We start from the raw sequence: 25332 nt of genomic DNA on the forward strand, positions 1-25332 counted from the left end.
TAAATGAGCTTATAATACTTGAATTCAACTGAGCATAAAATGGAGAGTCTGAAAGGAAAACAAACCAAACAAACAGCTCACACAGTCTTAGAGAATATTTACAGCTTCATTAACTTCATAGCACAAAGCTTCTCTCCTGTGTATGTGGATGAGTGTGGGTGGGTCATGTGAGTAGTCCAGGCCCAATGAGAAACTATCATAATCTATGATTGCTAATGAAAATATTACAGACATACTTCTGTGTGGTATGACAGTAAGGATCCCAAGGGTGTCCTTCACAATGCCATTTAATGTCTCAACCATACTGTTTATAAATGAACCATCTTGAAAATAAATGAATCATGCTGTTTATAAATTAACCATCTTAAATATAAATTCACCATACAGTTTATACATTAGAAACCAATTAATTATTTCCTGAATGGCACCTCCTAATTTTCTATCTCATTTTTATTTGTAACTTAGATTATTTTCTTTATTTTGCTTTATAGAAAACACATTCACTACTTTCCCTGTCAGCCTCACTATCATGGTCTAGTGGCCTCAGTCAAAGAAGTGAGGTCAAGTCATGGTGTCACCACAGGAAGTGAAAGAGTACCAGGAAGAAGTGATGTAATAGTGCTGCCCTTGAGAAATCTCTATATCACAAATTAAAGCACAAAGAAGAAACAAAAACAACAGAAGAAAAATATAACTTTAATCAAAAAAACATAGCAAAAGAATGAAAATGTTGGTAATTGCTAATCAGATGCTTCACCAATTCATTTCACTGGCCCTTTAAGAAGTCATGGTCTCTGTGCTCTGCGCAAGCTTAGTGCCCTGAGAATTACTTCCTGCTAAAAAGTGGGCTGCTTGCTTTGTATTTTTGATTCCAGTGCAATACAGATATTCTGCTTTTTTAAGTTTTATGAAAAAAAAAAAAATTGATAAAAGAGAACCGTTAACCCATCTCGTTCTAATCCCTTTTCCCCAATTAGACTTGTTTGTTTTGAAGATTTACGTTCCTAAAACTGTAGAGAGAAAAAAAAAAAAAGATTTATAGTGTTATATTTTTGTATTCGTGTTATTTTAAGTCACTGAAAACAAAACAGAAATGACTTAAAATATATGGTAGCTGGTTTATTTATTCATTTTTAAATCTCTCTGTAAGGCGTAATTCGTGTGATTTCTCGAACCTCCCCGATTATTTATTATACTACCCTTCCTTGACCTGAACTAGAGGCGTCCCTTAGTGCGTGACGTCAGAGGTAGAGATGTCATGGCGTCTGTGGAGTCGGAGCAGAAGCTGCAAACCAGATAAAGATTGAGCGACAGCAGGGATCGACATGGAGAACAATGCAGAGCCGCAACAGGACCTCGCAGGGGGGACAGCGTGCTCATCCACACCCGTGGGATTGAGCGAGAAAAAAGCGATCAGTGGTCTGAAAAACACATCTGAGAGCTGCAAAAACAGTGAAGCTACAACTGCTGTTGCTGTTGATTGTAGTGCCGTAGCTTGTGTGGATAATCAAAAATCTAACAACAATTCTGTAAATTGCTCCTCTTTGCCAGTTAAAGGCACTGTGTGTCCGTCAGGATCCGTGAAAAGTGGTCTGGTAGAACAGACTAATAATAGCAATGGGATGGGACAGACTCAACCGGGTGGTGGTGATGTTGGTGACACGACAAAGGTAGTAAACAAGACGATCGAGACTCCTGCAAAAACGGCAGCGGGGATTATAGATGTCATGAAAGGTGTGAATAATGAGGACTCGGCAGGGCAGCAGAAGATTTCTCAAGGGACTGGAACTTGCCAGGACGAGAAGACACCACCGTCATCAACAAGAAGTTTGAGTAAAGCGGCAGTGTCAAGTGACAGTGTGGCCGAGGAGCTGAGTGGGAGTGACCGGAGCGCCCAAGGTGAATCCCTGAGCATTACCTCTCTGGAGTCCTTTTCCAACCTGAACCAATCCGACAACAGCGAGGGAGCTGATGATGGGGTGCTGGCGCTTGCTCTCCAGACCGATGAATACGACAGCGCAGGGGGAGATGCTAAACTGGCTGCATTGATCAAGGGTCAGTCCGTTTACCATATCAAGTGGATACAATGGAAGGAGGAAAACACGCCGATTATCACCCAGAATGAGAACGGGCCGTGCCCCTTGCTTGCAATCATGAATGTGCTTTTACTGGCGTGGAAGGTAAATAGTGAAGCATGGTTTGAAATAATATAAGCGTCACTGTCAGAAATGTTCAATATACGATAGGGGTCCATACTGTGAGTCGTGAAACTTCAAGCGGTCAGTAAAGCTAGTTCTCCTGGATTGTTTTTAGTACAGTCACCAGCAAGTACGCTCTGATCTGATCTCCAACGCAAGAGGGAGGCAGGCGTGAAACAGGCACTGTGATGCCAGTCATTTATAAAAGGGCTGTTTAGAAACTATTAAACTCTTTGAGTCTTCATACAACAGCAAAGCAGCTACACTGCATGTTTGTTTTTTCTCCCAGTTCTTTTAAGTACAGCACTTGCACATTCTCTCTGCACTTTTGAAGTCTAAAAAGTAAACAATCCAGCTTTGGAATGTGTAAACATACAGTATGTTATGAACACAACCATTTACAGTGCACCCTCCTATAGGCCCTACAATATTTAAAATAAAAAAACAGACTTGAACAAAGATAAAGCGACAGCAAGACTTCCAAAAAAAAAAGTGTAATTGGTTGTAATTCAACAAGACCTCAAATGTTTTGCAAGTTGCGTATTTTTCCCTGATTATAAACAAACATGAACTGCATTAAAACTGTTACTATAAGCTGGTCTAATGCTTTACATGCTCACAGGGGACACACACAGCAATTGGAAGGGATGCCATCGGACAGTTTCTGCTAAGGAATATCCAGATATTTTTTTCAAAACTAGTATTTCAACGAACAAAAAAACCCTTAATTTTTACAAAATATTTTCATATCCAAAGCTATAACAATATTACACTAGTAGTGTCATGCTGAAAAAAATGAACTAGAGTCTCTTCATTTTGCTGTCTGTGGAGAAGTAAGGTTTTCTGTGATGACTCCCTCAGTTCCATCAGGAGCCACTCCCTGTATTTCAACATGCTGTACCTTTCATTACCAGCTGTGTTGATTGTGCTTTCCAGTACCACCTACAGTATTGCACAGTTTCTTGTCTTTTAGTCCAGTCCAGGGATATTTGGTGAAGTACTCATGGAGTGCAGAATCATTATGCATATCTGTTTCATTAAGTTTCCAGTAAGCACTTTCAATATAATATTTTTTTATGGGGTGACTTCATACAGTATTGTGGCCCCGGGGGCCATATTCAGCAGTATACTGTGTTACCGTTTTTGAATTTGAATTTTATTTTTATGAAGCAAACTTTCACTGACTAAACATTTTTATATAGGCCTACAGTTTGCATTTAATAAACAGCAATACATGAATCTGGATGGCATTCTTAATGTTTTAGCAAATACAGTATTTATGGAAAACAGTGAATAAAGCCACTTGTAATGCGACCAATACATTGTAATTTTTTTTAATTGTCAAAAAAATATTATTATTTGTTTATTAATAAAACACCAAAATAATACCTTTTGTTCTTTTTTAGGTGAAGATGCCGCCTATGATGGAAGTGATAACCGCAGAACAGCTGATGGAATATCTAGGTTAGTGCACTTCAATGCTGAAAGAGGGACCCAGGAAACAAAGCAGACGAATACACATTTCGCATCTCTGGTTATCAGACCCATTTCCCATTAATCCGTGATTGCATGTACTTTGAGCAAGTCTAACTGTGAATCAAATGTTTGTGTACTTCTCATCCCTTCCTTCCTCTCTGCGAACACTATGTTGATGAAGTCAGAATGAATCCAGAAAAAGCAGTGGTGAAGTCTGTAGCCTGGGCACAGAGGACTGTAGAACGCAATGTTATTTGTATTTAATTTGCCATGTTGCTTTAAAGTCCATGTAGCACCATCTGTAGACACTCGTGTTTCTTCTTGCTAGCTGCAAAGTGTCCTTGTTTGCTGCTTGAGCAAGTTCAAACAAGCATGCTGATTTCACTCCCACTAATTACAAGCAGCAATTATGCTCTAGTCCAACGTACTTCAATTTGTGGGTGCATCCTTCCTGATTTGTTATTCAAAAACACCAACGAGAATTGAATAAAAACTGTTTCACTGTTTCAAAACATGTAAGAAAAATTAAATGGAGCTACGGAAGATTTTTTTTTCTCATAATGTTTAAAAATCTTTTCCTGAATATTTTAGTTAATTATTTATTTTCCTTTTCATCCTGGAAACAGGTTAATGTTTCCCTACCCCCAATTGGACAATTGCCTTTTCTTCTGTTAGTTTGAAGCTAAGCATTGCTTCAGTATTCCGACAGTGGCACACCATAAATAACAAAACAAGAATGATAAAACTGAGTAATTATATCCAGCTGTATACCCTACACTATAGTATTTAAATAGAAACTTACAATATGATTCATCAAATGTGTTCTGAATTCAGTACAGGATATGGTAAAACATTAACATATCTATAAGTTTCCTCCAGAAACGGTTGCAAATGTATTGAGGATTACACCAGGCCACTTTCTCCATAATATATTTTCATGTATTGTGTTTCACCAAGGACCAGGTAATTGGGAGATTCTGGATCCTTGTGCCATTAAGAAAATAAACCAAAATCTCAAAATCAATCTATTAAAGCTGACATTTTCATGTTGCGTTTTCTGCTACGGGACTGAGCTGTTTGTTAGTGTAAGGAATATTGACATGTTAATGTGAAAACATTTATAAGTGCAGTAACAGCAGCTAGTCAGTCTGTCCATCACAAGCTCAGGAAATCCCCACGACTGTCCTGCTGATGAGACTGAAACTGGAGCCCCGAGTGCCTCTCTTACTAAGTCCAGCTCTGGCATTGTACCAGAATACTCCTCAGCTGACATGGCTTTCCACTTCAGCATGCACATCCCTGACCCTTCCATCAACATTATGAGCTTCTAAGACTCAATTCTCCAAAGTATTAAGATGCAGGCATGCATCCATGTCTAGAACGCTATTGCGCCAATGTAAGTGCATGCAGCTGTGTTTTTCTTTTTTTGTGTTCTCATTTTGTTTCTCAAAAGGCTTGCTGTGCTCAAAATCCACGCATAGACTTGCAGTGCAATTATTCTTTCTCAAGGCAATACATATTACACGTCAAAAAATATAATCTATACAAAAATAATAATTCAAGTGATAGCAATAACAAGTAAGACGAGTGTTTTGTGGAAGGCAGGGCTTTCATTCTTAGGATTAAATTCTCGTTTGAACAGACTTCACAGCTACTCTGTCCCAGAAGCAGCCCGCTATGCTTTTCACAAGCACTGAATCTTCTTCATTAGCAGGCCCTGACAGCTTGAGCAGACCGTTCCAAAGAGCGCTTTTAACAGCTGTGTTTAAAGCCTTCTCAAACTATACCCACCAGGCAGCTGTTTGTTGTCTCTGTTTAAGGACTAAATCTGTTTTGGATTTGATGAAACGGAAATGTTCAGTTTATGTGCATTTCCAAACCCCTAATTATTTGGTTTTAAAGATCTATTTAGTGTACAGTCCTCTGTGCTGTTGGTCTTGTAGTTACTCATTGTGTATTTCTATTATGATACAATGTGTAGTGTAAAGAAAGTATCACAATGAATCATTACTCACCTACAGCTCAATCAGTCAGTGAATTGCTTTATTTAACCAGGTAAAAAACCCAGTTTAGAACAAGTTTTCATTTGCAATGTTGACCTGGCCAAGAAAGCTCAAACTACAGCACAGACAACATATATAATTAACATCATCATAAAACAATTCAAGCAATATTGGTGTAACAACATAATAGAGTACGTACATTAAAACACAAGTCCAAAATAAATAAAACAGTACAATCCAGACCCTTCAATTCAGGGTTAACAATTACAAGTGGCATTCAATAGCACGTCCTGCTTATGAATAAATATGTTAACAGAAACCAGATTGATCAATTTGAAAATCCCTCACGTTCCCACAATCAGGAACTCTTTTGAGATACTGTATTTGCTATAATCTAATAATGATGGAAACAAGAATAATAAAGGATCGAGAAAACAAAGGATATTAAACAGGTATGAAGGTCAAGTTTAGAAAAAGTCTCTTTTGTGAGAGGAATTTGAGCCACAGGTACACAACCTTTCCTCACAGTATTCTCCGCTGTTTTTGTCTTGTTCTGCAGGAGACTACATTCTTGATGCCAAACCAAAAGAAATCTCTGAAATTCAGCGCTTGAACTATGAGCAGGTAACGCTCTCTGGTTGACTGTGAGGGGGTGAAGGAGGCTGCAACTGGTAGAGAGTTTTTCTATTCATTAGCATTGAATCTCTTCCCAAAGGGCTCGCGATGAAGGCTTTGCCTGTGTGTGCGGATTTCACTGGGTGATTGTGCTGCACTGTGGACGTTGTCAATATAGTTTCAAATATTTGTCATAGCTTAATGCCATCTATGTCTTTTAAAATTGAATATATGTTTAATATCTTCTTATGTTTGTCCTGTGTGATTCTCTGTTGTTTCTGTATGGACCATTATTAACTACGCTTTCTTCCTATTCGGGTTAAAAATATGCTTTGGTGGCTGATTTTTCTCACAATCCTTGACCTATGGCTGTCAATGCACCACTCAACACTGACATGCCTCCTCACAAACCACCTTGAGCAGTCTTAGATGTAGGTTTTGCTGGACTAGTAAGTAAGTAGGTATGGTGACTAATATATAATCAGAACAGAAGTCACACAGAACACACGTCATAGAGAATTAAACAGCCAAGAAGTTCAATATTTAGGAAATGGAGGTGATACAAAGTGACCCTTCACACCGGTTTTCCAAGAAAGACCTCCAGACTGGGAGTGAAGGGCTGTTGCTGTTCTGTAGCTGACATTGAATACTGTCCAATCAAAGCTGTTCCAGTGCATTGATTTTTAGGGAGTGGTTAAGAACCATATTGACAGTTTTATCTCTGCAGTCTGAAGAATGTGAAAGGGTGGGGTATGGTTGCATACTTTGGACTGGATGTGTGTTCCTTTCCTGTGCAGAAATCCTTCACTTTTACGCCTGACGTTGATACATCTGTGGTCCTGAGGTGCTCAGATTCACGCTCACTGCTTTACTGATGGCGTGCCAGTTTTGAAATTGAACGAATCAAATTATTCTGGGCCTGGGCTGCACAAGGCTATGCAGAGACCACTCTAGTTTATTTACATATACTTTTAGTGTTACGAAAGTTTTTAGAATTGAAATTCTGTAGGGTCATTTGATAGGTGGTATAGCTGTCACATCAAACTCTGTAGTATTTTTATTGTTAGTAAGCGACTTTCTAAATAAACAAGTTTGTCAGTGACCTGCGTCAACCAGCTGTAAACTTTAGACTTTTGCGGTTTACAAAATGAGTTGTCGTAAGATATAGTTAGAGAAAATTTAAATAACAGCTAGATGCCAGGGAAAGATGCTCCAACAAATGACAAAGTAACCTGTCCTCAAATGAGGACAATGGCACTTAATGGGTTACATATGACATACAGACCCCATAAACCATGAGATTGTGATGCACTCAAGAAGTCCTGATAAAGAATTTCCTTACAACTGGGCAAGTGGTTCTTGAGATATATTTAAAAGTGTAATGGAAGTACACACAGTGAGCCTCCATATACCTGCTGATGCTATGAATAAGTTGTCCTGAAGAAAGCCCTTTGCAAGTTTCATCACAGTTGTTGAAGCGCTTCTCTAGAGCCAGTATATTTACTATCTGGATCCCTAGCAGGGCAGCATAATGCTAACTGCTGTTTATCAAAATTTTCCTACACCATCATTTTTGTTTTTGCTTTCGTAAGGTTTTGTTTTTGGTCAGACTTGCAGTCTCATTTGAATTGTACATTATTATTATTACAGCTATATTTGGGAAGAAGGAAGAGGTTTGGTTCCCGCTAGCACACTATTGCAGTGTATCAAGTTGGCCAAATTTGGGTTTTGAAAGTTGTAATTAAAAGCAGGGTGGTGCAGCTGATGGTCACAGATGGGATCCATTCACAGCCTGCAGAATTGAGTTGTCTGTATCCAGGATATTAGGGTGGGATGGGGTGTGTTGCAAAGTGGAAGTGGACATTATTAATGGTCTAATCCATTTCTTCCAGCAGAGGTGTTTATGAAGGGGGGTTGAAACTAATACGTTAACTATTACTGGCCCAACTAAATTGTCCCTGTAGTCACGTTTCACAAATGGGGGACTACCCCACTTTCTGTAGGGGTGTTATCTCTCGAATGAGCTAAACTGTCAATGTCAGTTTACAGCATTAATAAACATAGCCCCCTTGAATTGTGGTCTAATCCAGTTTAATAAACAGATCATTGTTACTTCATTTGTAGTTTGATACAGCCGCCAAAATTCACTGTAAATAAAATCCAGTAAGTGCCAGTAACTTACCATTTGGGCTAATTGCTGTTGGATACAGTTTTTCTCACCTGACTTTGAAGTGATTTTACTGGAATAAGAAGAATAATTTAAATAATGGGAAATAAATATTCCGTTTACCCTTTCCTTGGCTTAGAAAGACGATCCGTCCGAGAGATGCTACGCTCTTTCCTTCTTTAGTACAATGGAAGATCACACCAATTCAGAATATGAATTATGATCAGATTGCTTTATAAGAATATAATGTAACATGGTCTTTATCACCCTGCATTGGAGTAGTTGATGGGCACGTGTCTGTGTTTGCTTACGATGTGTATTTGCGTAAGTACATCATTTTATTCCCCCCCAGTGCTGTAAAATGATCTAAAACAATCCAGCAGTGGCTTATCTCTGTGGGTTAGATATTGTATGTAAAACTACCCTGGTAAACGTAAGCAAACAGGACATCAAGTGTTTGCTTCTGACAAAGTAGAGTCTATTTACTAAACACACCAGCAAATTCTGTTTTAGTGGAAAACTGAATGTGCTGGTGGGAGAACACTAGCCAGAGGAGTTCTGAGCTGACCTGCTTCTGGTGTAATGAGCAGGTCATATACCACCGCTTCATGCCCAGTCAACTGTGACCTTTAAAGCGCCTTGTGACCGGGAAAGGCACATAACAAGTAAATTAGCTGGTCTGCTAAAAGTCCATTCATATTTTGTAATGACTCTCCAGTTGAGCAGAAGTAATTGCCTATGAATTTTACATGTATATTGAAAATGGGCATACAGTGGTTTTTATGCCAATGCACTCTTCTGGAGCCTTATGTGGTGTCACTATGTTGAAAAGGCATCGTTGGATTAAGAAAGTCCCTGAAATGAATACATTGTGGAACTGGAAACAAAATATCAAGTCAATACTGGGACCATGTGAGCTTTCGCATCGGTGACTGTGTCATCACTGGTAATGGCAGAACAAACCCATTCGTTAATGTTGGTTTTGGTTATAAAACACGGACCCTGTTAGTAGTAACTACACTTCTAATATCACTGAGAGTGTGGATCTCACACTCAGTGCCAATTACAAAGCATGCTAAACGTTTTAAACCACAACAGTTCTATAAAAACAGATTTTTTTATTTAGCAGGCCCGACACACTGCGAGAAATACACTCTCAGCTGGATAAGAGGTAGTCATTGAACACACATTAGTGAAACGCTTCTCTGAGGCTGTGTGTTTGATAGGAGTAGAAGTGGCATAGCTGCATTTAAATATTCATGCAAATAAAAATTGGGTGTGTGTCCTGATAACACCAAACTATCAGCAGTCAAACCTGCTGCATAGCCTTTGCAGTTTGCAAATCAGTCATTTTTAAAGTCACTCACACAAGATGTTTCTTAGGAATGAACTGAAAACACTGTTCATGTGATCTGTGAGTTGTGTGTGCCAAGCTTGACTACCTTTAGCTTGTGATCACTGGGTTGTAGGATAGAGGGCAAGGCACCCTTCATCAAATATTTATATTACAAGTCATTATTTTTTTAACACAAAATCTTCTGGTAGATTTGGGGTTATTATTTTTATACTGGCCAGAAAAAAAATTGTTTTATTTGGACAGGTGTTTAAAAGTTAAGTCCTTAGTGATTTGTGCTGATGTGATATTCTCTGACTGGAAATGTTTTTTTTTTTTTTCACGAGGGACTGTTAACTCTTTACTGGTCTAAATAGATATGGTAGTTTGTGAATATGTGTGTCTTTTCATGGCTGTTGACTTTACTTGGGATCAATATGATTAATTTTCAAGTAAATTTAAAAAAAATACATCTGTGAACTAAGGCAAGGATTCACATTGGTATTTAAAGAATTGAAGTTGCTTGTGCAAGCACAGTACAGCACACGTCCTGTAAATGAAATGGTAGGCATATACTGTAACTGAAGTTGCATGTACTGTACAGAGATATCTTCCATTGGTAAGGCATTGGTAAGATTTCAGCCACAGCTGGATTTTTGGTCTGGTGGTGTAAATGGCTCTGAAAAAAAGGTCAAGCTACTGTATAGTTAATAATGGAGGGGTTGGTCAAAGAGCAAGAAACTGTTTTATAACCAGTCACTAACTATGATAGTTTCAGTTATTGCTGAGGTAAAGCTCTAGTAGCCAGTCCACGCAATGACCTGGATATAAATACCTACATGTACAAAATCAGAAAGATCACTGGCAGCTGGGTCAGACTGTGCCACCTACCTGTGTACTGAGACCATTGCAACACAAACAGTCATGTGTCATGGTATTGCAGTCTGGTCTGGTTCCATAATATTCTGATGGCACTTTGTTAGATCATTCATACTTTTACTTGGTTATCCAGTTTCCAGAAGTCCGGTGCCTCCGCTCTTGCAGAGCTCGGAGGCAGCACGTTAATGTATTAAAGTGACCCTGTAATTACTGAACCCCTCATTTAGCTGCTGGAGATTAGACCTGGCGAACTGCACAGCTGTTTGTATTAATTTTGCTTTTTCAGATGTTTGCTCTTATGCTTTAATTCATTTAAGCATTTCTTGATTTTTTTTTCTAAACTGCATTAGCGATTTTTTTGTCTTGTCTTCTTGCTACTGATGCAGACTGAGGCTTTTAATAACATTTCCTTCCCTTGAGTGGAAAGCACTGTACAGTATGATAACTGAACCAAGAGAAAGCTGATGCTGTGTCGATGCAGTCAAACCAGGGTTGGGTTTCTGAACTAGGGCTGGGTTAGTGTGTAGTAATACCAGAAGCACTACATAGCTACTTGTATTCCACATAGGCTTGCCTTATAAATAGTCCCGTTGTTAATGCTTTTATCTTACTAGGGATATGCCGAGAACACTGATTAAGTGGGTGTCGTTTACAAGTAAGCCTTGTATATATATAATTTTCGATCAGTCGTACTTTAAAACAAAGAGGTGGGGGTTCCCGAGTGGAGTGCAGGATGTGTCCTATAGCCTGGACATTGGCGGTTCAAGTCCAGACTGTTCCACTGTCGGCGACCCCTGTAGTCTGGCCGGGCGCCTGTGGGCTTGCCTGTAAGCTGCCCAGAGCTGCATTGTCCCCTGACACTGTAGCTCTGAGGTGGCTGCACGATAAAAATCCTGGTTAAATATATATTAAAGAATTAGTGCAAGAATATTTCTAAAAACAACACCATTAAGACTGAAACATCCGAATGCAACGACAGTTTTTGCATTTAATTTCACAAGGCTGTAAGGAGCTGGTCTTTTCCAGCACTAATCTGCCCACACAGACTGCTTGTCTCTTGTTTGCTGCGTTTTTGCCATTTGTAACAGATACATTTTTTACAACTTAAATTATTTCAGAAGAAATAAAAACACTTGGCCCTTATTAATCAAAGCTTCGCATTCCATTTCTGTTTTGAGAAAGGAAAATGCATCGCAGTGATTCAGTGGAATTTTACCTTTAAAAAAACAGAGAGCTGAGGGTTTCATGTCTGCTGTGAGTTCCATTAATGTATATCATTAAAACTAAAACCTGTAAAATATGCTTTTCTACTAATGGGAATCTTTCAGTAAGATTGCTAATGCTTTCCACGTTGTTGGCATGAACTGAAGTTGTGCTTATATATGAAGAGGTTCGGTGGCTGCCGTCCTTGTGAAAGGAAACGTCGGTAGTAATGTTCTGGTGTGCTGATTGGCGTCTTGTTGTGCTGCTGTTGTGTTTTGTTCATCTAGAACATGAGTGATGCCATGGCGGTCTTACACAAGCTGCAGACGGGTCTCGACGTCAACGTGAAGTTCACGGGCGTGCGAGTGTTTGAATACACGCCGGAGTGCATCGTCTTCGATCTGCTGGATATACCCTTGTATCACGGCTGGTTAGTGGATCCACAGGTGAGTAAAAACAGCCCACCTCTAAACAACAAGGAACCTGTATCAAAAGATAGGGGCGCGGAGGGAATCCAGAACAGTAGTACTATACAGAGGAGCTGAACCATGTGACTTTTCATGTGACCTTCTGTAGAGTGTAGAGCAGGTAGCCCTTCATTTTTTGGCAGTAAAATGTGTAGAAGCCTGCAAAGGTTTCCTGGCTAATTGGAGAACCCAGTTGTGGGGCTTGGAAGTCAAGGATCACTGTGTCACAGCTGCTGCAAAACCCTAATTACAAGAATGGGAGTAAGCAAACTGTATCATCCATGAGTCAAGTGTGCAGGAAACTGTGCCGCATGCTGCAGTGAGCATGGTGGTGGTCAGCTGGTAGGGTTTGCAGTGTAGTGTGGAGGGGAGATGCACAAGGTAGGGTTCCTATGTGACGTAATAAAACCAAATGGACTGTCTGTTCCCCAGATCGATGACATAGTGAAGGCGGTGGGGAACTGCAGTTATAACCAGCTGGTGGAGAAAATAATCATCAGTAAACAGTCCAATCGCAGCGAGCTGGTTGGGGAAGGTAAGCAGGACTCTGTCTTCACTCTCCCGAGTGGTGGAAAGGCACTCGACAGCTTTGTGCTTTTGGTTTCTTAGCTTTAAATGGGTTTGGAGCCCTGCGGCATGAAGATCCGCTATCTCACTCTGGTTGGGCTGCATGTAATTCATTTTTAATTTCAAGAACCAAAACCCAGCTCTCAATAGGCAACAGATGGAAACAGCTTTGAGGTGATTGCGAGTGTTAGTTAGCTGGCTGGTTCACAGTATCATCATGTCATTAAGCTGAAGGTCATGCAGTTGAAAAGATGTTAAGCTGCACGTTCTGTTGTCGTGTGGTCAGAAACCTTGTTTCTGCGTACTGTAGCTCAAAGGTACTTCACTGACTACAGTGGAACAAAAAACTGATTTTTCTTTTAAATCCTGAGTAACTGATCATTATCTCTGTGCGCTGCCATCTGGCTATTCGGTTCATTTTTCCTTGAAGACACAAAGACAGTCTGTTTAGATTTGTATTTTATTTCTTTTAAGATGAATGCTAGTCATGATTGTGGCAGAATTGTGTTTTTCCCATGAAAAGCTTGTGAAAAAAAAAAAAAAACGAAAACAAGCCGCTTTATAAAATAAAACGATCTGCATACAGGCTGGGATTTCAGAAACGACTGATAAACAGAATGGAGCTGAACTAATCTACAAGCTGTTCTTAAATCCAAGGACTGCACAGCATAGTCTTCCAGCAAAATTTACTAAGCTCACATTCCCTCTGTGACCCACAGGCTACGTGGCGGAACAGTTCCTAAACAGCACAGCCACCCAGCTGACCTACCACGGCCTGTGTGAGCTTACCTCCGCCGTCCAGGAGGGGGAGCTCTGCGTCTTCTTCAGGAACAACCACTTCAGTACCATGACCAAATACAAGGTAAGGGCACTAGGAAGAACTAAATTGAGACAGGATACTCATCTTGCCTGTACAGGCCACCTAATGGATTAAGACTGAATAACATTTTAGTTGCATCTGCATATTTGTGACCGGTTCAGTCTGTTTTCTGGTGGCGTGCTGCTGGCTCGTGGTGCCTCTTTTCTCATCAGCAGGTCTTGTTGGAATGTGAGGCTAGTGCAGCAATTCTCTTTTTTTCTGTGTTTATTTGAATTAATCTGACATCTATACACCCAAGTAGCCAGCCACCAAATGCTAATCCAATCCTTAATTGCCATAGATAGAGGTGATCCGAGGACTTAATGAAATGAGCTATGAGAAAAGGTTAAAATAATGTAATCTCTAGCCTAGAAAAAGAAGGAAAAGAGGAGACTTAAAGGACACTACTTCACATTTATCACAGTGAGTAGAACAAGAGGGCATGAATGGAAGCGCAGGTAAAAGTAAGTTTAGCTCTTTGCGGTCCTATGTTGGACCAGGTCTGACATTACAATTTCTCCTTTCCGGTCCGAAAAAAATACATCAAGCACAGGTCTCTGGTCATTTTTTCTTAGGAAAAAGACAACAAAACCTTTCAACGCCCGATTGAGACCGGTAGGAGCCGAGAAAAGCCAAAAACTAAAAAAAAAAAAGGGGGCAAATCTGAACAATACAGACAGTCCCTTCACCATGGACATAAACAAACAAGATAGCTGCTTCTGCATCCAGCACTCAAATAATATCGCAGACATTTGCAGAGCTTTTTGATATGTTAAAGTAATAAAATAATGACTTGAATCACATTATTGAGGAGTTTGGTGATAAAACCAGTAAAGAGATTAGACAGTGGTATGTAACTTTCAGATACTTGGGAAAACAGTGCAATCCCGGATTCACCATCAAACATTAATGAGACGAGACTTCAGGAATCAGTCAGAAAGGAGCTGCAGCAGTTTCCCGGCAGAGGCATGGGAAATGGAAAGAGAATTTGAATTCATTGATGTGAGGCTATCGGCTCCGTCTCTTTCATGTTTCTTTTCAAAGGCCCTCCCAGTCAACCTGCAGACTATTGACTTCTGACAGCTTATTAACCCACTTCCACCACAGATGTAACAAGCTGACTTTTCAAAAGCCAGCCTCTGGCAGAAAAGGTTTCAAAAAGAATTTCCTTCTTGGGGGGGAAAACTAGACATACTGTACAGGTACTGTTGTGTTTAAAGAGTCAGCAATTACATATAAGGTATGATGCAAGGGCGTAGGTAATAATAGATCAGTTTCCACCCTATCACTGTTAAATTGACAAACTTTGCCATTCAATCAGTAGATTTATTAAACTACCGTTACAGGTAACTGCTCTAGGTCCTGTAAGTGGCACCGCCAATCAAACAACGATGGTTCCACTCCACTGTGTAACATCTCCTCACAGAAGTAGGCACACACTGTGCTGTAAAGTGTGACCCAGGTTTGTGTTTATAGAGGACTGCATCCCAGCACAGCACAAATACCACTTCGCTCTCTGGAGGGGAAGTGCGCGTCCTGTTATCTTCCGCTAGTGGAAACGCGGGCTGCTTGTACAAACAGCCCAGTCCCAATTCATTGTGCCAAGTGAAACAAGAGGCCTTCGTGACCCAAGGGCAGAGGAATACAAAAAAGAGCTGGCCTTTCCTCGTCTCCTTGTTGACTTGTACTTATACGGTATACAGCTGTGGTGTTTTAATTCCCTCGTACTCTAATAATGGAAAATTCAATTTCTGTGTTTTCCAAAAACATGAGTGCCCCCTGCCCGTGTGCCCCTCAATGAAAAAAAGAACAAAAACTTATTGTTGTTGGGTTTTTTTTTGTGGCAAATATTGATACATTTATATTCCAGATGGTCAACAGAGGGGGCATATTGAAGAAATCTTGATCTCAGTGGTTCGGCTTAATACAGTCAAGCTCTGTAGAAAGCACTTAAACAAGTTTAGAGAGTTAAGGTTCTTTTAGTATTTAATTTCAAAATGAATTCAGACTACTGCCATGTGGAAAGATGAGCCGATTATGAAATTCACTTGTCATTAGATCTTTTTTTTTCCAGGTGTTTTTAAAGACACTCCTTGTCAAGTTTAATAAGTCTGATGTAAAAACCGTAAGAAACTAAGTGAAGCAGAAACAAACGTTAGGACAAAAAAAACACTGTCGACTTGCTTATTATATTGCTGATTGTTACAGCTGAAATTTGTCACAGTCGTGTATACTCACTCCCACCAGGGTTAGAGTAAATTCCTGTTTTTCAATTCATATTCCAGTTCCAATTCCTTTTTAAATCAATTCTCATTCCCTTTTAATCAATTCCAACACAGCATTGATCAAAAGCAGTAGTTTGTTCAAATGAACTTCTCACAGTGGCAACAAATTACTTCAATTGAAGTCACTTAAATTGGCTTTAGATGAAAGCAGTTGAGCAATCACAACAGTTATGTCTCTAAAATATCAATTCCAATTTCTTCGAAGGAATTGGGAGTAAAAAACAGGAATTGACCCCAACCTTCCCTCACACTGCCCTCAGTTGTGTCAGTACACATGCGCTGGTGAGAGATTAGATATGTAGACGCCTGCGGCCTGCCCCTTTCTCAAGCCTTCCCTACTTCCTTCCTTCCTTTCCAGGGCCAGTTGTACCTGCTGGTAACAGACCAGGGCTTCCTGACGGAGGAGAGGGTGGTCTGGGAGAGTTTACACAACGTGGATGGAGACGGGAACTTCTGTGACTCGGAATTCCACCTGAGGCCGCCATCGGGCCCTGAGACCGTATACAGGGGCCAGCAGGACCAGATAGACCAGGCGAGTGCCTGACCCCGTGCTGCAGTGAATTACTAGAAAAGCAAACAAATCCTCTTCCTGTGCTTTGCTCCCTCTAACTTTAAACCAAGATACCCTCCTCCCACTACCAGTGGAAAATGCAAATTGAGCTAGTCTGGGGAAACTTTAAAAGCAAACAAATAGTTCTACCCCCACTGTGGTCTGAATCTCTTTGTTCCCCTCAGTGCTTCATCAGCTATTCTTCCCTGCTTCTCTAGCTGTTGTCACTGGCATGTTTTAAATAATGCACGATGAACAAGCTACATGGCAGAGAATTATTGAAGCACCACGCACCGGTTGATAGAATAGGTCTCCTGCTTTATCAGCAGTTCAGTTTTTCGTGTGTGTGTGTGTGTGTGTGTGTGTGTGTGTGTGTGTGTGTGTGTGTGTGTGTGTGTGTGTGTGTGTGTGTGTGTGTGTGTGTGTGTGTGTGTGTGTGTGTGTGTGTGTGTGTGTGTGTGTGTGTGTGTGTGTGTGTGTGTGTGTGTGTGTGTGTGTGTGTGGTCACTTTAATAATGTATCTTCTTTATAAAGTTCATTATATCATTATGACAACAAAAACACAACAGGTTTTACTGCTGGTGAAGAACTTTAACTTGTAGGGCTTTCGAAGTCTTGTCTGAAATCGCCCTCTTGTTTGTGTTGGGTGTAGATCAATTCCAGCCAGTACACTTCACTTTCCTATTGGGAGATCGCTTCACTCTGCTTTGGCTGACTGACAGGTCAAATCAGCAGACCTTCACAATGATTAACCACAAAACACCTACTTAAGCTGTAGAATCATGTTTAGAGAGCATTAGCATCTAGTAATTATCTTAGTAAAGTAAGATAAGGCCAGCCACCAATAATCAGTTTTATTGCAATTAGAAACAAGTAAACCGTTCTTTGTGTTATTTTAAACATGTAGGTCTTGAAGTTACAGATTTATTTACTTTTTAAATGTTGTATTTTACATTTTATAGCTAGATACTCAAGCTCAATATTCTGTGCAGATTTGCTGTTTGCTAGTATCTTCTGGTGGAGAGCTTCCTGATTTGTGGATGAAGGTTCTGAGGCTTCTGATTTCTAGAACCACTCTGAGCTCTTGTGTAAATGCGCTTCCTGATCTGTCTGCAGCCCGACAGAGAGCAACATGATAACGCGGTGTCTTTCTTTTCTTCTGTGATTCTTTTGTTTTGATTAGGATTACATGATGGCCCTTTCTCTACAGCAAGAACAGCAAAGCCAGGACCTAAATTGGGAGCAGCTCCCAGAGGGAGTCAGCGACTTGGAGCTGGCAAAGAAGCTCCAGGAGGAAGAAGACCGGCGGGCCTCTCAGTTCTACCAGGAGCAGGAGCAGGCCGCAGCAGCCCAGGCCCAGGCCCAGGTCAGTCTCACACTGTGACCTCTCTTCCACTGTACAAACAAGCCTGGTTGTTCTTCCACTGCCAAGCAAGAGCCATACAATGACTTCACGTACAATGAACATGTCGAGTCGCAGGTAGAGGAGGTGGTGTTTAGAGGTGCAGAGGAGTAGAATTCTTTTTTAGGCTCAGAGCCAGATCCGGATGTGTTGCGAGGTCAGAGTTTCATAGTTTGTCTCTCGCTCGGCTCAACAAATAGCCAGTGGAAAATCACCCATACTGGGGTCCTTGTGGTTCAGGGTATGGGAGGTGGAGGAGAGGCAGCTCTCACACTTTCAAGCCAAAGAGTCCTGGGCTGGAATTCCTGCATGTTCTGAGAACTGAGAGAGGCAGTGGCACCAAATATTATCCAGACAGTGTAACTGGCAGTATAGATAATAAAAACTAAAAATAAAGATATCAATGCAATTTACACATGGCTTAGACACACTTAAACCTTCTTAATAAACGTCTTAATATTTTTCTATGCTGTGGTATGAACAACAAGCTGCTGTTTTATTTCTGATCCCTTGGCGTGTTTCCGAGAAGAGCTGCTTGTTAGTCTGGGCACTCTCCTGCAAATGTCTTTGCTCTGAAATGGGTTGCTCTCTGTAACTGAGCAAGCATGACCAGCATCCATATACACCAATATCAGAATAAAGAATAAGGAGAAAATGATGTTTAGAAGCACTTTGCTTAAAACAGGGTGACGATATCACAGATAGACAGAGTACTGTTATCTCATTTGTGAATCCAGGGCATAAATGAGTCCCAGCTGAATATGTCTGAAAAAACACTCCACCTCGTACCAAACGCAATTCAGGAGCGCCTTCCTTTAAAAGGACAGCTCTCTTATGAAAGGAGGAATTCATCACTGTCGGGCACTCCTATGCCATTCTGTCCTATAGCACTGTTAATAAAGATGTGCCTGCTTTATATCATAATGGCCATGCAGGCATAGTTCCGGATATAAAGCGGGTCACGATATACACCTATTTCACATTTGCCTATGACAGCGTGTCACGAGTGCGAGAAAGAAAGAAAACGAACAGCTAATTAAAGAGCTCTGTTTTAATACTGCACGTTTAGTGGTTCTTTACATTTAAACAGATGCATGTAGTTTCCTACAGGCCAAATACTTTTTGTATCATTAACTGGAACGAAACAGTTTCTAAAAAAAGGCACAATTGTCGACTGATGAGAGCTATCAATTAGGAATTGCACTTGGTGTTTTTTTTTTTTTTTTGTGGATGACTATGTTAAAGAAAAATTTGGTGACGTTGGTGTTTTGTAACTAAACTGTATCCCGTTAAGACCGCCCACGCAGCATTTGACAGGCTGCACAAAATGTCAGTTTATCAGCCGAGATGATTACTGGTTGTTAGTTGGATATTAATTCTATCCTGTGGTTACTTAGTAAAGCCCAGTGAAAGCTTGTGTATTTTCACATTCTATGATGGACTATTAAAAAGCACTAGCGTTTTTTCTTCTTTTTCATCTGTAGACCAATGCAGTTTACCAATTGTTTTATTCAAATTTCTCCAGACATTGAATTTGCTTAAAAAGAAAAATGGTGAAAGCAAATATTTTATTAGCCGTATGTTATTCAGGGCTATAAAAAAGAAATGAACTTGAATCTGTGCGTGCTGCTGCAGGCTACACTGCTGTAATAGAAATGGTTGGAGTAGAATGGGTTAGCATTCTGAAAGCGCCTGGGCGGGATCATTTAGAGAGCAGAGAAAGGGTCTGCTGTTTTAAATATAGGGAAACAACCGCCACAGGTGAACAGTGTGATTCTTGTTAAGCATGTTTCTGACACTTTGCAAGTTATTTGTGATGCGTTCGGTTCAGATGCAAATCTGAATTTTTTAAAAAAAAAAGAGGATTGCCTTTTTAACCCAAATTGTGGGCTAGATTCTCAAAGCACATTTGTATTTTTCTGAAAGGAGAAACACACCCAATAGTTGTCAAACCTGAAAGAAACAACTCAGACTTAATATGTAGTGGCTTGCAATTAAAATCATCGGTAAAATCATTTTAAAGTGCTGATGATCATTTGGAGTATATCCCTATGTGTGTGCTACTGATATTCATTTCCAGGAAATGGAGTTAACGGCTGTGCTCTCCTTCATTTGTATTTGTTTAAACGGCAGGGAGAAGAGCAAGCGCAGGGAGGGGAAGCTGCTGCTGCCGCCGCCACCGCCACCAGTCCCGGGAAACAGCTGGGGAACAGCGAGCGCAAGCACAAGAAGGAGGCAAAGGACAAAGACAAGGACCGAGAGAAGGACAGATGCGTTCTCTTGTAACGGGGGATGGGTTTCGCTTGGAGCCAAGTACATGCCCTGGAAAAAGCAAAACAAACAAAAATAACAAACCCGTTAACATACCGCCTGTGCCTGATTTCCCACCCATCTTCGTTTTCCCTTCTTCGTCTTCACAACTGAAGGAGAGAAAGGGTAACTACTTTGATACATTCGGCCAAACTTTGTTCCACATTGCACTGTGCACTAAATTTGTGATGTAGGGTATGTGGGGTTACTGTTGTTTTATAACAAACAAAAAAAAAAAATGTGGTAAAGACTGCGTCTTGGAATAACAACATGTGTTACTTTGACGAAATCACAACACTTTATTTTTTAATTGAATCAGTTAATAAGCTATTTTATTTATAGATACATATACACATGTAGAGACACCCGTTTTGTGGTTTCACTTATCGTTTTCTCTTTCATTTATAATCTCTGTATCAGAAACCAACTACACTACTATGCTGATACTTTTTAGCAGCAAAAAATGGTTGGATCAAGGGGCCATTCTCACCAAGCTAGGTTGTGGTACCGGAGATATTATAAGATGGGGGGGGGTGGAGAATATGTTAACCAGCAGTACTTTTGTGGCTACTAAAGGAAACAATCCTAGCCCCTTTGGCTAATGGAAAAGAATGAGTCGCCCCTTTCAATGTTACTTATCTGTGGTTTTAAAGGTCTCATCATTTGTTTACAAGTTATTCAATGTTTAAGAGTTACAGTGTGTAATGTGATGGATGCAAAGTGTTGAAGAGCAGGTCTTGGTAAGGTGCCACATGTTTACTAGATACAAACTATCGGTTCTTGGCTGACAGAAAGATGCAGCCTTCTTACCAAGACTTGCAGGTCACTGGTCCTGGCTGAGCAAACAGCAAATTACAATCGGGCGCAGTGTTACAAACTTACCTTTTAATGTATTCCGAACCCCGATTTGCCTTATTAGAACACACCCTATGTGTTGCTCCTATTCTAACTGCCTAGGCACTGTTAACACTATTTATAATATAAGTGTGTGTGTGTGTGTGTGTGTGTGTGTGTATGTAGAAGAATGAGTAAGGCGACCTTTGACCTTTGTTTCTAATTCGAACGGTCTCATTGTCTGCTCATCATCCTAGGGTGTATCTTTTGACACTAATGTTTGGTAGCACTTAAAGCTGCAGTGACCCACAATTCTGATCAGTTTTACACTAAAAAAAATCCATACTGTCTGTTAACTAGACTGGCTCCCATAGTTTAGTTTTCTGTTTGGACTACAGCAGGCTTTGTTTCAGTCCAGTTTTTAAAGGGTCCCCCCCCCCCCCCCCCCCCCGCCCAGCTGAAACCTGCTGCCACCACAATCAGTCTGTGAGCCAAATATTCATGTTTTAGTTAACGACTTACAGCAACAGGTGGTTATAAATTGTATATTCAAGCTTCATTGTAGATCAAGAAATGAAACAGGGATCAGTCAACATTCTGCAGGAAAAAAACATTTTGAAAATGTAAAAACATATGTTTTCAACATCATAGGACATTACACCTTTAACTGTAGAATTGTGGGGACCTACCTAACGCAAGGCTTCTCCATTTCAAATTACAGCAGTGAATCAGTGACCAGGCAAGTGCAGGTCTCACAGCCATTCGAAGGTTCATAAACTCCCTACTGTAATTAGGAGTGTATTTTACAGCGTTTTCTAGGCATCATTAACATCTTTAAAAATCTTCTAGTGAAGGAGTCCTTGTACTTACTGTTGCATCCTCTTCAAACTGCTATAGTTTTTAAATTCTCAATACATTCCAAATGAATGCCTTTACTAACCTGAGAATGTCTGTTTTATAACTAATCTGCAGCTGAGACAAACCATTAAGGAAATACACTACATCTTACCTGTTTTCTGTATTTTTATTATGGTGATGATTATGATGATTACGCAACACTGCATTTATCTCAAAATGTAAAAAGTAATTCAGTGTGGAGGCCTAAGTTAGACTACATTTAAAGCCTTATAAAATAACCTGCATTGTTATATTACACAGGATGTATAGGATAAGAAAATAAAGACAATCTCTGGTCTCTCGTTCTAAGCGTTAGGTTTCTCCTCCACCCAATCCTTTTCATAAGGGACATACCCTGAGATCTGTGTCTTTCTCTCACCCTTCGGCAGAACTCAGTTTTACTTATTGGGCATCATCAGCTTTCAGACAAGCACTACATTTTTGTGAAAGTTTGTACACTGCCTTTAACCTCTGTAAAAACTATTATAACAAGATCAGCTGGCGAGATAAAAGCTTTGGGTGAAAGACATCTCTTTGTTCCTCAAATTCCTGACAGTGCAGATGTGTGTGTATGTAGAGGTATGTTGTGTTATGAAATCTAGTGTTAACATCCCAAATGAATTACTTTTTAAAAACAATAAATGCAGACTTTAAAAATAATTTTGAAGTGGCAGTAATTGCATGGTATGTACTATGCAAAACATATTAATGTTGTACTGACATGTAAGTGCTTGATTCTTGCAGTACTCATAGTTTTGGTATATGCTCTATTTGTATTAATAAAACATCTGATTACTAAAGTTGATTAAATGAAGGTTTTGCTACATTTTAGTTTTAGGTCTACCAGACATATCTTGTTCTTACCCATAATGCACTGCATAATACCCATGAGCACATGGCACTTGCATGATAGCACAATATTAATTACTGAACCGAAAATGAGTTCTCAGAAGACACAATGCATCAAATACCTCTCATGGCCATCCGTAGAAGAAGAGATGTCACTCTTTTAATGAAAGTGACCCATACCATATTAATGGGAATGAAGCACTCTGTGAATAGACTTATGCATGTCTGGAAACCATTTTCTTTACGTTCACAATGACCCCTTTTTCCTTTTTGTGATCAGTTAAGCACAGGCATTGTCCAGTAATTATTTTTCCGACATATAGGAATGATGTTTTGTACACATGTTAAATAGCTGATGGTAATTAGGTGTGTGCCAATAGGATTGGTAGAAGTCGGTTGTGTGGAGTGCTCCAAAGTTACTGCTTTGAGAAGTTCTGCATTAGTAGTTATTCAGTTCTCATATAGTGTGAAGCCTGCATTGAAAAGCCCTGTAGAGCAACTATTTGTTTATGCATCAGTGTTCAACTAAGGTGGCTAAGATCCTGAAATTTTTTTTTTTTTATGAGATATTTTTCTTCATTGTATACGCGGGGTGGGGTTATCCCCCTCAAGAAACAGCAAAAATACACACTAGTGAAGTAAAACAAATTGTCTTAAAATATTTATTTGAATGCATTGCTATCTTTTTTATGTGAAAAAAATCCCAATATGTATTTATTTGTACTGCAAAACTTTAATTCTGAAGGAATTTTCCATATATTTGTAGTAGCTGGATGATACAAAGTTGTGGCCTTTGTACTGTGTCAGATCAGTAGGGTCTTTGTTGTTGCTTGTGCTCAAAGTAATTAGCGGTAAATGCAGTTTCTAATAGAAGGGGGTGTTTTGTACAATGCTGATATTTTTCCTGTTGTCACACTACCATTGAACTTGTTTTAAAACATAAGTTATATATATTTCTTGTTTGTGATAGTCAGGATTTTCCAAACCACATTCCGCCAACATAACTGCACTTTGCCTTTGTAGGGGGCCATGTGCAAAACACTACTTAAGTGAAGTTGCGTGATCAGAGAACCTACCACACACCGTTGAACTGGCATAGCTATGTCTCATTTGCAGAGTGTGGTTTGTAAACTCTTAACACTAAGGTAGTGAGCCCCTCCATTTCAATAAGTTAACATCCTTTGGTTGTTATCAATATTGATTGCAGACATGTGGTTACCAGCAAATACCAACATGCATTACCCCATATCTATACTACGTGTTTCTCACTACAAAGGCAATCTCTAAAAGACTGCAGTCCCTGCAATGTTTTTGCACTAGAAAAAAAAATACCTCATTTTATACAGTCGTACAAGAGATGACTTGAGTGTTCTAGGAAGGATGCTTATTCAGACTGAAGGGCGGCAGTGTGGGCTTTTCTCCGACAAATGTAAACCGCATTGTCTGATATGGTACGACCTAGTATGGACCTGGATACGTAGATGTATGCACTACTATCACAACTGAGGCTTTTTCAACATTAACTTTTTAATATCAAGGAGAACATGTGTGGTTAAGAATTATAAACCTGCTATCTCTGTCTGCAATGACCATTTAAGAGAAGGCATGATGGGGTCATAACAGTATGCAAGTAAAGGACATATTCCTTCCTGCATCAATATAGGGAAGAATTTCTGTAGGTGTGAATAACTCATGCAAAGACCATTGGTTCCTATGGTAATTTCCAGTACCCTGTAGTTTTCATACTAGTGAAACCTGTTCCTGTCTAAATAAATATATCCCCATAGTTAGGAATGGCACTAGCAATGACATTTTCTTGGACCCATGATGCATGTTCATAACATGTGGGCACAACACCTGCCAGAAAGATTTACTGATGTTTTAGTTAATGCAGCACCCTTAACATTGAATATATTATTTAAAAAAAAAAAAAAAAAAAAAAAAAACTTTTTACTTTAAACAATTGCCTGTTACTGTTTTTTTTTTTTTTTTTTTTTTTTTCTTCACCTATACATAAATTATTTGCAAAGTAAATTGAGTTTAAGAATGCCATGACCGCATTTTTTAGATTTTCAGAGTATTTCTTCAACAGCACATGCTGTATTATACTATGTTCAGTTATCGACAAGCTCAATGAAAACGATGGGGCTACAACTGCTGAATATGAAACAAAAAGCTACCTATGCCAACTATTCTGTTAAGTGGGTACAGGACCAGGTGGTCACAAAGCAGTTATGATCTAGCACCAGTTGTTCTGAACAACATTAAATAAACCTTGGCTTTTCTGAATATGTTAAATTTATGGTACAACTAAGGTTTGAAGAATGTTTATAATCTATCAAATGTATTCAATATTTGTGACCAAATAATGTATGTAGCTTTTAGCTTATGTTACATGTTATAAACAATGTTGGTGCAGGTCATTTTAGTTGGTTACA

The 25332-nt window shown here is 39.7% G+C and overlaps 1 protein-coding gene across 1 annotated transcript; it reads left to right on the top strand.

The window, feature by feature from the left end:
• Window positions 1-1170: 1170 nt before the first annotated feature.
• On the top strand, window positions 1171-24222 carry LOC121299335 (ubiquitin carboxyl-terminal hydrolase MINDY-2-like). The gene is made up of 9 exons (XM_041227036.1): window positions 1171-2180; window positions 3605-3662; window positions 6237-6301; window positions 12162-12320; window positions 12774-12876; window positions 13628-13770; window positions 16411-16584; window positions 17786-17968; window positions 20138-24222. The coding sequence occupies exons 1-9, from the start codon at window positions 1326-1328 to the stop codon at window positions 20288-20290; spliced, it is 1893 nt and encodes a 630-aa protein (XP_041082970.1). The 5' UTR covers window positions 1171-1325; the 3' UTR covers window positions 20291-24222.
• Window positions 24223-25332: the final 1110 nt, after the last annotated feature.

The sequence above is a fragment of the Polyodon spathula genome, chromosome 24, assembly GCF_017654505.1.
Source record: "Polyodon spathula isolate WHYD16114869_AA chromosome 24, ASM1765450v1, whole genome shotgun sequence".
Classification (NCBI taxonomy): Eukaryota; Metazoa; Chordata; class Actinopteri; order Acipenseriformes; family Polyodontidae; genus Polyodon; species Polyodon spathula.

Coding starts and splice junctions, on each gene's coding strand:
- LOC121299335 (XM_041227036.1), top strand. CDS start 1,326: ATGGAGAACAATGCAGAGCCGCAACAGGACCTCGCAGGGGGGACAGCG. Junction 3,663..6,236: donor ACAGCTGATGGAATATCTAG/GTTAGTGCACTT, acceptor CTTGTTCTGCAG/GAGACTACATTCTTGATGCC. Junction 17,969..20,137: donor CAGCCCAGGCCCAGGCCCAG/GTCAGTCTCACA, acceptor TTTAAACGGCAG/GGAGAAGAGCAAGCGCAGGG.